This window comes from Pelobates fuscus, chromosome 1 (assembly GCF_036172605.1).
Source record: "Pelobates fuscus isolate aPelFus1 chromosome 1, aPelFus1.pri, whole genome shotgun sequence".
In the NCBI taxonomy this organism is placed as follows: Eukaryota; Metazoa; Chordata; class Amphibia; order Anura; family Pelobatidae; genus Pelobates; species Pelobates fuscus.
This window is the reverse complement of record NC_086317.1, coordinates 28,718,350-28,731,100: the sequence shown is the minus strand read 5'-3', so window position 1 is coordinate 28,731,100 and position 12,751 is coordinate 28,718,350. Positions and strand designations below refer to the sequence as shown.

Sequence of the window (12,751 nt, the reverse complement as noted above, 5' to 3'; positions counted from 1 at the left end):
GTATCCCAGGATTGTATTAATAAAATTAGCCACGGATTCTATTTGTAAGCATTATCCCAGGATTTGATTTTTGTCCATTATCCAGGGATTCGATTTATGGTCATTATCCCAGGATTGTATTTATAAACATTATCCCAAGATTTTATTTGTGACCATTATCCCAGGATTCTATTTTTATACGTTATCCCAGTATTATATTTGTGACCATTATCCCAGGATTCTATTTGTGACCATTATCCCAGGATTCTATTTATGTCCATTATCCCAGGATTCGATTTATGACCATTATCCCAGGATTGTATTTATGTCCATTATCCCAGGATTCTATTTGTGACCATTATCCCAGGATTCGATTTATGTCCATTATCCCAGGATTCGATTTATGACCATTATCCCAGGATTTGATTTATGTCCATTATCCCCGGATTCTATTTATGTCCATTATCCCAGGATTCGATTTATGACCATTATCCCAGGATTGTATTTATGTCCATTATCCCAGGATTCTATTTGTGACCATTATCCCAGGATTCGATTTATGTCCATTATCCCAGGATTCGATTTATGACCATTATCCCAGGATTTGATTTATGTCCATTATCCCCGGATTCTATTTATGTCCATTATCCCAGGATTCGATTTATGACCATTATCCCAGGATTGTATTTATAAACATTATTCCAAGATTGTATTTGTATACGTTATCCCAGAATTCTATTTATGTCCATTATCCCAGGATTCGATTTATGACCATTATCCCAGGATTGTATTTATAAACATTATCCCAAGATTGTATTTGTATACGTTATCCCAGGATTCTATTTGTGACTATTATCCCAGGATTCTATTTAGAAACGTTATCCCAGGATTCTATTTTTTTACGTTATCCATGGATTCTATTTTTATATGTTATCCCAGGATCCTATTTGTGACTAATATCCCAGGATTTTATTTATAAACATTATCACAGGATTCTATTTGAGAATATCACCTCAGGATTGTATTAATGAATATTATTCCAGGAGTCAGTTTATCGATATTCTATTTATGAAAATGACTCCAGAATTCTATAAATGTATAAAAATAGTACTATAGAATTCTATTATACATTTTATTCCATGATTCTATTTATAAATATTATTCCAGGATTCTATTGAGGAACATCATTCACAGTTTCTGATCATCAAGTTTAGGATTTAGCTAAACCTTAACTTTTAAGTACGCCTAAATAAGCAGCAATTAGAACTTGTATAATTAAAAACAATTACATTAAACAATCAAATTATGACAATCATAAACTTGATGAAGAGGAGTTACTCACTCTTTAACAGGGACGTCGCAGACTACAATACCTCAAAGAACTTGAAAAGGACTCAAAAACACTTCTCTAAGAATTAATCAATAACCCAAGAATACTGCAGATTTTAATTTGTTTGCGCTTGAGCAGAACAGATGCTACAAACACCTCTGCTGACCTGATGTGTACAAGCAACATTAATTAATGATTCCTTGTTACAATCTACTACAACAATTAGAGTAAAAATAATAAGCAACAAAACTAAATATAATATGGCAAACATAATAATATAGTAAACACATCTTCACAATACCCGGAAAGTCAGTTAAAAGGTATGTTAAGGAAACACACACTGCAAAGGCCATATAGACTATAACAGGTTAATAACACACTTATAACCTTTTTGCATCATCAACGCACTTGGCCACCTGTATTCCTCAAACTGTGATGTAACTGAAAAGCCAGGTTTTTGTTTGTTTGTTTGTTTGTTTGTTTTTTTGGTGATATTGATTTATTGAGTTTGATATTAACAATAATATTAACAATGAAATTCTGGATTGGGCCCAGTTTTAAGATAACAACAATTTCTGACATCACACACCACTACTGGCTGGAAAACGTAACGTGGATTGTGATCACTTTGATAACGATCACCAAATACAAGGCAGAAGTCAGAAAACAAATATAAATGCCAGATTACAATGGTTTATAAATTGGTCATGATTCGTTTTTAACATTTTGTATAACACTATGAACATTAATGATACCTGACTTGTATCTTGATTTATAGATAGAATATAAATCTGCACTAACATTTTACCATTAATGTGTTTTAACTCACAAATCTGTAAGCATGTTATATGTTTGGACATAAAATCCATTTGGACCGTTTTAACACGAGAGCTTTGTCCAAAATGCTCCCTAGCAATGTGTTTGGCACACCATTGACATTCAATGGGTTAAACTGATATAACTTTCCATTCTTGATAATCTAATCTACTTAAATAGAAGAAAGACTCACTGCTGCCTTCTAGTGGGCTTCTGCTTCCTTAAAACACGACACACCAATTACTGAATTCCTTATAGCGGTGGACATATTCTCCTTTTGGAAATTTGCCAGAAGGACACATTATAATGTAGTCTGTAGTCTGCTGTTTTGGTGGAAAAAGGAGGACCCTAGCTTACCGCATGAGGATAAACTGAATGATAGATATGGATAGAAATCTCCTAAATATTGGACAACACATAGCCAAAACAATTCCAGATTCTTCTCCAGGCTAAAGATATTTATAGCAAAAAAGAACATAGCTAGGTTTTGAAAGAGAGCACACTGACGTAAGCGTGGTGACGAAGAATGCTCAACTGTGGTCTAGACTCTAGAGCAATAAAAAAAACTTAATTGGCACTTAAAAGGCAGGCATAATGAACCAAATATTCAATGCATTTCTGACCCTATAAGAGCTATGAGTAAGGACTGTTTGGTCCAAAACGCATAAGGCTTTTGGTTTTGTTCTCCATGTGAAGCGACTCATTTTGCCTGTCTTGTAAGTACCAATACAGATTTTTTTATCACTCTAGATCACGCTAACTTCGGCATGCTTTCTTTCAAAGCATGCCACAGTTTATTAGTTTATTCACTTGCTGTCATTCAGGAGTCTTTGGTAAGCTACCCGTTTTATTTTACATTATTATGGTCCATGCTGCTAGCAAGGTCGATAGCTTTACTTTTTGTTCAAATATTTATGCACCTATAGGATGTATTGGACATGGGATATGCTTAGAAAATTTATTAGAGCATATACCCATCTAAATAATGCTCTTTCAAGTCCTCCTCTTATTTTCCCTTTTCTCCCTCAGTATCAAAATCTTTCCTTACACCTATTTTTCTCAACCTCCCAACAACCTCTAGATTAACCCCTCTATGCTGCACTCCCCCCTTATTTTATCTCATGCCCTTTTCTCTATTCTCTCCATCCTTCTCCCATTTGATCTCATCCCAGACTCCATCCATATAAAAGACATTCACACCTTCTGTCTCTATCTCTCCTACTGCTGCTAGCAGCTGGTGATGTCTCTCCTAACCCAGGGCCCGTCATCTTCTCAACCAGGAACCACACAAACCTCATCCCAATACCATGCCGTCTATCCCCATCTACCAATATTCAATGTGCACTCTGGAACGCCTGCTCCATCTGCAGCAATATAAAATCAACAGCCATACACGACCTCCATCTCAAATTCCTGTTTGTCCCCCTCTGATACTGCTACTCTTGCTTCCTTATGTTATGGTGGACTACAATTCTCCCACACTCCTAGACCAAACAACTGTAAAGGAGGTGGTGTAGGATTCCTTCTCTCCCCTCAATGTACTTTTCAACCTATCCTCTCTGCCCCTGCCCTATCATTTACTTCCTTTGCAGTTCACACTGTCCGTCTATTTAAACCCACTCCTCTAAGAATTGCCATAATTTATCAGCCTCCCCATCCCCCACCGGTAGTCCTAGGTTAATAACTGAAAACTTTTCTTTCTGGCTACTCCATTTCCTCTCTTCTAGCACTACTGCCTTCATTCTTGAGGATTTTAAAATCCCAATCAACTACCCTAACTGCCCTGATGCCACTCGCCTGCTCTCTATAACCTCCTCCTTTGGATTTACACAGTGGTCTAATTCATCAACTTTTGTCCCTGGCCCCTTATGTGCCCCCCCTAAGTATGACGCTCGTCACTCTGTTGAAAGAGCTGTGACCAAAGTATACAATGATCTTATCACTGCTAAATCCCATGGCCACTACTCTATCCTAATTCTCTTCGTCCTTTCCGCAGCTTTTGACACTGTTGATCATCAACAGCTTCTTCTCGTCCTCAGTAATCTCAGTCTACGAGATACAGCTCTCTCCTGGTGCTCTTCCTACCTCTCCCAGTGCTCATTCAGTTTTTCTTTCTATGGCTGTGCCTCTTCTCCCCAGTCCCCCTTTGTTGGTGTTCCTCAAGGGTCTGTCTTTGATCCCCTATTGTTCTCAATCTACACTGCCTCCCTTGGTAAACTCATCAGTTCCTTCGGCTTCCAGTATCATTTCTATGCGGATGAAATGCAAATTAATCTATCCTCCCCTGATTTCTCACAATCCCTCTTGACTCATGTCTCTGACTGCCTCTCTGCTATTTCCAACTGGAAGGCTGCTCATTTCCTTAAACTGAACCTGTCCAAAACAGAACTTCTGTTTTTCCCTCCCTCAACTGTTGCTACTCCCTTGTCTGTTTCCCTCCAAGTCAATTGTGCTACCATCTGCTTTACCTCTAAGGCTCGCAGCCTAGATGTTCTCTTTGACTCTGACCTCTCCTTCACCCATCATGTCCAATCAATCCCCAAATCCTGCTGCTTCCATCTCAAAAACATTGTGCGCATCCAACCCTATTTAACGCCTGATATAGCAAAGGTGCTTGTCCATGCCACTGTTCTCTCTCGCCTTGACTACTGTAATATGCTTCTCAGTGGTCTTACGTTTTCCCAACTTGTCTGTTACAGTGTATAATGAATGCGGCGGTGAGGCTCATCTTCCTCTCCACCCACACCTCCCACCCCTCCCCGCTTTGTCAGTCCCTACATTGGCTTCCCGTAAGATATAGGACTCAATTTAAGATTCTGATACTTGCTTACAAATCTTTACATAATGCTGCTCCAACCTACGTATCCTCACTAAGACACAAATCTGTCCCATCTAGGCCCCTACGCTCTGCCAGAGACCTAAGCCTTTTAGGCTCTTTTTAAGGATTCTATTGTCTTTGTAATTTTTTGTGTGCATTTCCATTGTCGTTTTGCTTATAACTATAACTTATAATAAAATTGTGTACCTATTTTAGTTATTCTATCTCTTTAAGGGACCTTTTGTGTCCTTTGGACCTTTAAGTCCATTGGACGTTAATGTGTTTGTTTGTATGTAAATTCTAAATTAAACACATTGTGCAATAAAGGAAGTTTAAACATTAGATCTTGCTTTACATGGAGCGTGTACAGAGGCTGAATAAAGAAAGTTAATTAATTTCTAAACATCAGAGAATTGAGCAGTGAGACTGCAGGGGCATGATCTACACACCAAAACCACTTCATTAAGCTAAACTTGTTTGTTGCTTAACTTGATTAGCAGATATTAATTAATTTATGTTAAACATCAAGTCTTTAGTTGTTAATAATCATAATAATTATTTATCATAACGTATCTGTTTCAGTTCAGAATTATTACGGGCCTTTGCTTTTCTTTCAGCAAAGGAAGGGATTATAGTCAAAGAGGAATTTTCCATTAACACCGGGGACCTGATTAAAGCATCTTTTAGGAGTGATGCAGGAGGAAAATTGTAGAGGTTCAATGTTTACAATTTAGCCAAACCTGTCTTTACCCATGTCCTCCTTCAACATTCACAGGTTTAAACAGCTATGCATTCACAGCATTGTATAACATATGATGTAAAATTACCCTTGGAGTACTTCCATACAATAGTAGGCACAGGGTAACCTTCCGCGGAGCAGTTCAGGATCACAGCTTTTCCGTAAATGCCATCTTGGTCAGAAGGCTGGACCACAAACCTAGGAGGAACTTGAAAAGATTTCAGGATTTTAGTTTTCATTTTCAACAAGAGGTAATTTTAAATTTAAACTCTCTCCAAATAAGAATAAAAAGTGAATGTAAGTTTAAAGCCAGAGTAGCCATACTGGAAGCACAGTTGATTTCGTGTTTTTCTTTTTTCCAGTTCGGCTATATTAACAATAAATATAAAATTTACTTTGAATTCACCTTGAATTTTCTGTTCAGTGATTAGCTGTGTAAGCATTTAATTAACTTGTTAACCACTAACATTTCTGGCTGGTCTACGCCGTACAAAATACTGAACGATCTATACACTAAAACTGCTTTATTTAGCTAATGTAATTTAGGTGACTATAGTGTTCCTTTAAATATGCATAGGGATTTGGGCTAGTGCACAGGTAACTCTTTTTTCTTAAGATATATTATTCTTTGTGTGCAGGTTTAAATTATTATTATTAAAATTATTATTATATTTATATAGCGCCAACAAATTCCGTAGTGCCTTACAATGGGTGGACTAACAAACATGTAATTGTAACCAGACAGGTTTGATGTACAGAAACAGAGGGGTTGAGGGCCCTGCTCAAATAAATATATATGATCGACTCTTGTTATATAATATTATTATCTTTTTGTTTAATATTATTAAAACACAAATCCTCGGAGGCAATGTTGTGCTCTGTTGATGAATCATAATTATGAGCGTGATCACTTTCATCATAAGGTTCATTTTGTGATGGAACTGTCCTTGTCAACATAGCTAATAACTAGATTTAGCACATACTAAGCCCCATGCGGACTCAGTACTGGCATCCTGCTGAACATGAATGCAAAATCTCCCAATCACGAATAATGTCATTGGCTATTGTTGGTCTCCCTGTGTGAAATGCCGCAGTAAATGTGCAGCCTGTAAGGTTGGACCACATGTCTGCAAGCATTAACAGACACACTTGGAATATGCCCTGTTTTCTACCTGGTCAACATGTATGCGGAAAACTGCAACAATCCAGTCATTGGTTTTGCTGTAAAATTATTGCTTTAATTTTTATTTATTTCGTACATTAGTTACGGCAAAAGCCCCTGTGACGGTTTTCCCCGCGAGGCTTGTTAAATAATGGATAACTATAACCAATGCAGAGATTACAAACGATGTAGACATTGACTAATTACTGCAATGTCTGCTCTTCAGTAAAACATAATCCTCAAGGGTTATTTACTAAGCAAAACCATAAATCCGAGAGAGAAAAAAAATCTCCAACGTGACTATTTTAGTTAAATGTATCAATGAATACAGAGCCAAGTGTCTTTCTTTACATACACACATACAATCAGAGAGATAAATAGAGAGACAGACACGTTTAATAGTAAACAGACAGGCATATAGGCAATCGGGGTAGCAGGAAATCCGCATGATAAGATAAGTCTTGGAATATTACAGGACAGTATATTGTTATATTTAAACTGTTTCACTGTACAGAAGACACAAACTAGATTTTGCAGCATTAAAACTACCCTGAACTACCCGGGAAATATGAAAGTAATAAATGCATCTGGTTTTAGAATAGTTAGGAATATTTTTTTATACTGGCATGTTCGACATGTTTTAATTGTAGGTTTTTTTTTTTCCCCCTTGACATGATCTACAGCAGTAACTGCAGCCACCGTCCGCACGGGGCCCACAGAATGCCATGTTGATCTGTTGCATGATATTCATCGTCTAGGGTAATGCTTATCACTGATTCCTGCTAACTGGCTGCATGGCGAGAAAACAGTGAGATTTATTGAGATGCTCTGCACACTGCAGAGTTTTTCTCTGCTAGAGCATACAGTCAGGGCGAGTCGGCTGCGAAGGGGAAAAATATGCCAGGGAAGGTTGGCTGTCTCTAAGCAACCGCGATCCTTTCCATGATGGCTTGCCATTCCTTAGGGTGTACCAGTGACCTCTGCATACCCTCTGGCAGAAAACCGAGCGAAGGCAAAAATATATAATTAAAGTGAAAGTATTTATGGGGAGAGAAATTAATGCGTGGCATTTCATTGTGATGCCTAGTCAGGTTAATAATGCGGGTTCCTTCTCATGGAATGAATTGGATTTTCATGATATTTGTCTGTACAGAGTCTATAAACCATAATACGGACTGACCTTTCTACAAAATCCAGTTTGAAGGAACAATGCGTTATAAGAACGAGAAACTTTTTGATATATATTTTTTTTTATTTCGTTCTGGATGCTGCTTTCTCCTTATGTGAAAGGAAAGGTGTTCAAAGAATACAAAGACTAGGATTTCCTTCTTAATAAATAGAAAAAGGAAAAAAAAAAAAAAGCGCATCACTGCAGCAATCAAATACAAAGACTACAAAATAGTTTGGTCTAAAATCTAAAACTACTTAGATCTTTGGGAATTGTCCGTAACACTCAGCCATCACTGCGATAAGGGAATCTATGTGTCAACAAAAACATCATGTGTGACCTGGAGGGCAATCGCAATGTAGCTCAGGGGAAGGCAACCTTCAGCACTCTAGATGTTGTGGACTTCATTTCCCATAATGCGCTAACAGTCATAATCCTGGCAAAGCATCATGGGAGACGTAGTGCACAAAATCCAGAGTGCTGAATGTTGTGCTTTATTGGGGGTAAAACTGTGTCATGGATAGTAAGATTTTTTATTTTTTTTTTAAGAGGACCTGGTTTTCTTCATTACATAAAGATTGCACACTCCTACTCGTGGGTCCTTATTAGGTTTGTCTATTAGAATTTGCCTGTGTATTGTAGAGGGCAGTAATGACAATGTAAAATCCTTTCATTCCTGACACAGGCTGTGCCTAGAGTGAGCATAACGAGGATTAAATGAGTCAGCAGGAATTGTTATGAATTGTTAGTAGCGTGACGCAGTGACTGTTGCTAGGCAGACTGGGATTGGCCTCTCCTTTATTTAAATGAACACTCTGTAGAGCATGCATGCATGTCTACATTCCTTGCATGATGCCCTGTATGCCCCGTCAGTTACAAGTTATCAGCATGGACTTTGTCTCTTTTTATTTTACTTTTAACTTTTTTGGACCTTATTTCAGTTTTCTTGACGTAGGTATAATTATTTTTTTAGTTAGTAGATCTGTCATTTTTTTATTTACATTTTAATGCTGGCATGTTCCAAATCTCCTCTCTTAGTTTTTTTTTTTAATTTTTTTTTTAAATTACGCTTTTTTGAAAAGCTATTGATAAGGAATAGCAGGGATGGACTGCTATTCGTTATGTAAAACTTGAAGATTTACAAAAGTTGACAATGGATGGTGCTTTATTCATGGTCCACGACCTTTGTCCACCTTGTCATTAGCTTTACTCACAACCTTCCAGTGTTACACCTTTTCCGAAAGCACCGTGTCATTGATACTCTGCGTTGACGCGATTACGAGTGTCAGAACAGGTGCAATGGGAGGCCTTGGTAGCGTGCGCCATTTGGAGTGCACATCAAAGGAGGGGCAGAGTTTGGAATTCCCAGTGGACCATCAAATAATGAGAACTCTCCTTTAATGAAGGGAGGCTTTAACCCCATAGCTTGCCAAAATTACTATCAGTGGTTAAAGAAAAGAATAGCATTTATTTCAAAACAAGCATCATATTTCAGAAAAAGTCCTGATTGCTCACATTTAATGCTCTACTAAAATCCATTAAAGAATAACAGTTTCCTAATGCATTCCTCAAAAATCAACCTATGTTTAAGGAGTCATTTTTAAAGAGATAAATAGTGTAAATAACTCCGTCTATCACCCCTTCCAATTCTAGACAAGGATGACCATAAAACAAGATCAAACTGTAGGTTTTAGCAGTGTGGAAGCAGACAAAGACCGTATATCAGTTACTTTTAAACAAACTTACCTTTTCACATCACTGAACTATTTGATTTTTTTTAGATGCCCAATGGGCATTAATTTTGTATTAACATTATATAAAAAAAGGTTTATATTTACACAAGCTTACCTCTCACAATTAATTGGCTCTGGTGCTGTACAGCTGCTGCATCATTCCTGGCTATACACGTGTAATTACCATTGTGCATCAGTGACAGATTAGAGATCCTTAACGAGCTAGTAAAGTCAATATTATCGATAGTAACACCAAGGCTGGCTGGGATTGGCCGCCCGTCCTTCTGCCAGGTGATTGTAATAGGAAGGTCCCCTGACACTACTACACAAGGGATAAACACCCTTTGCCCGATGGAAAACCTCTGAGATTCAAAAGGCTGGATAAACGGGGGAACTGGAAAAAAAATACACAAATATTTAGTAACTGTAAGGCAATAAATGAGTTAAATAAGCAGCAAATCTAGAAGTCATTGAAACATGTATTTGGTTTTCTATTAGAAGTAAGAAGGAAGATGCAAATAGACTCTGCATAAAAATGTATAAGAGTTAAATTCAGAAATATGTTCAAATGTTGTAATAACATGAGAAATGAAAATGTTGTAACCTTTTTTTTGCCACTAGGGGGATCACTTTTCCTCTCCACTTAATGTTTGTGCAAATTATGAGCTGGAAGCAGACATTCTCAGCACTCCAAGCAGCGATCCCTATAAGGCCTTATTGCACCAACATAGATGCACAATATTTCAGCTGCTATATGACCGTTTTAAAGCCAGGCTTGCCATGGTGAATAAAGGCTCCATATTATTCTGTACATGGAGTATTTCGAATCTGCCGTTTGGGGTTTGGTAATTGGATAAATAGAATCTTGAAAGTAACAAACACTGTCAAGTCTAGTGAAACTGGGCACAACAAACAAAACAAAGTATGTACACCATTTTCCACGCTCACATGTGTACTTTAACAAAATATTCCTATTTCTCCAGCTCAATTGAGGAGTGAGTGTAATCAATAATAATCAGTAGAGACCTCTCGCACAGAATCTCTTGGTTTTATTATCACTTTGGCCACTGAGATAAACCAACAGAGGTACTGTTGTGAAATGCACGAGATTGTTTTTGAAAAAAACTTCACAAGAACCGCATGTCTTCAAGAAAAATAGAGAGTTTACACAAGTATATAGAATTTCCCTCCACATGTATCTTATCAACAGAGAACCAAGAGCTGGATTACATGTATACACAGGTATAAATATAAGATAGAGGCAGCTGAGTGATAACCTGACTGAGTTTATTTTATCTCTAACAGATAATTCACCTAAATTTGGGATCCTTAACAGACCAAGTGAAAGTTCACTTCAATTGTGAGATCATATTAGAGAAAAAAAAAAAAAACCAGGGAACATCATCATACTACTATAAAATAAAAGGAACCCCTGACAAATGATTGCTGAAGAGATATATAAAAGAGAAAAAAAACAGGCTAATACATTGGCTACACAACGTTGTAGCCTACTTTACCCCCATTAAATGGAGGGCAGCTATAATCGCATTAAATAGAAAAAAGGGGAATGAACAGAGACATTCCTACTATTAACATCTCTAAGGTTAAATAAAGTTGTTAAAATCAGTTAATTGGCCTACATAATATCAGAGGTTTATAAAAAGAGACCTAAAGTAGTACTGGGTATAGAAGCCTGATACACTAGAATGATTAAGACCTTGGTACATACTTTGTAAATACTCTGTTTATTTTGTTATTGTATCCTGTACCACACCATTTTTACTAGGCGTAGCTGTATTTGTTACTTTTGTGGCGCTATATCAACATGTACCAGTGTTTACCATTCTAAGGTTAAGCCCTTCTCCAGTCGTAGGCCTACAGTTCAGACCTCACTCACTTCAGTCTTGCGGTCCAGGCTCATTCCTATCCGGCCGGCAAGAGAGTGATACGAACATCCCTGGACCCTCAGTCTGCGAACCTGGTATTCTCTGCTTTCTCATTTGGGACATTTTAATCTATTTGTCTTTTATATATTTGTGTGATGTGTTGACAGTTTTTATGTACTAATAAATCTTTTAAATATTACTCTGTCTACTACACTATATAATTGACATACTAATAAGGATTTTAACCCCTTGTGGGACATATACAATTATATTTGAATTTATTGTATTAAGTATATAATGTGTATCGGTTCTTTCAGTTTTTAAGTCAAAGAACCCCTACTAGATTAATATTTCAGCAATTTTAGAGGTAATGATCTGACCAGCTGATACATTTATATCAAAAGGCTAATTGAGTATATCTTTACCATTTTTACTCAATCTTTATTTCCATTTCCACTGAGTCCTGTATTTACTATTGATTTATTTCAATAGACACCCTTTATTTTCACACTTTTCAACCCTAGGTGGCGGTTAATTTTTACAGTGATACAGTGGTTATGGTAGTTACATTTGGTCTCATAAGTTAACTGAAGAAGGTTGCTTTACCATTTCTGCGGTGTTTACCTATCGTCCAGCTGTTTATTTATTGTAGTCCTGCAGTTGACTGCATATAGTTTGATAGTTTGATTTTATACCTGGTTAACTATCTTTATTCACTGGGGTTTACTGAATCTCCATTTCAAGGAATTTGTAACACAATTTTGGGAAACAGAGAGGAAACCATTTCCCATTAAGTAAGCAGCCTTCAGCAAGAACAGGATGTTTTGTACTCAAAGGAAAGCCGCTAATCTGTTGTCATAGGAAATTCAATAATTCTGTTTTAAGGAAATGTATGAAATGAACTCAAAGGGACACTATAGTCACCTGAACAACTTTAGCTTAATGAAGCAGTTTCGGTGTATAGAACATGCCCCTGCAGCCTCACTGCTCAATCCTCTGCCATTTAGGAGTTAAATGCCTTTGTTCATGAACCCCAGTCACACCCTCCCTGCATGTGACTTGCACAGCCTTCCATAAACACTTCCTGTAAAGAGAGCCCTATTTAGGCTTTCTTTATTGC

General features: G+C 37.2%; 1 protein-coding gene across 2 annotated transcripts in view; it reads right to left on the bottom strand.

The window, feature by feature from the left end:
• The window catches only part of DSCAM (DS cell adhesion molecule), a 563,650-nt gene that overhangs the window by 281,058 nt on the left and 269,841 nt on the right, over nucleotides 1-12,751 (bottom strand). For both annotated transcript variants that reach the window (XM_063447089.1, XM_063447097.1), the window contains exons 9-10: nucleotides 9,861-10,139; nucleotides 5,771-5,890 (exon numbers count right to left, since the gene is read on the bottom strand). In XM_063447089.1, coding sequence (XP_063303159.1) covers nucleotides 5,771-5,890; nucleotides 9,861-10,139 — 399 coding nt within the window. The remainder of the gene's footprint in view (nucleotides 1-5,770; nucleotides 5,891-9,860; nucleotides 10,140-12,751) is intronic.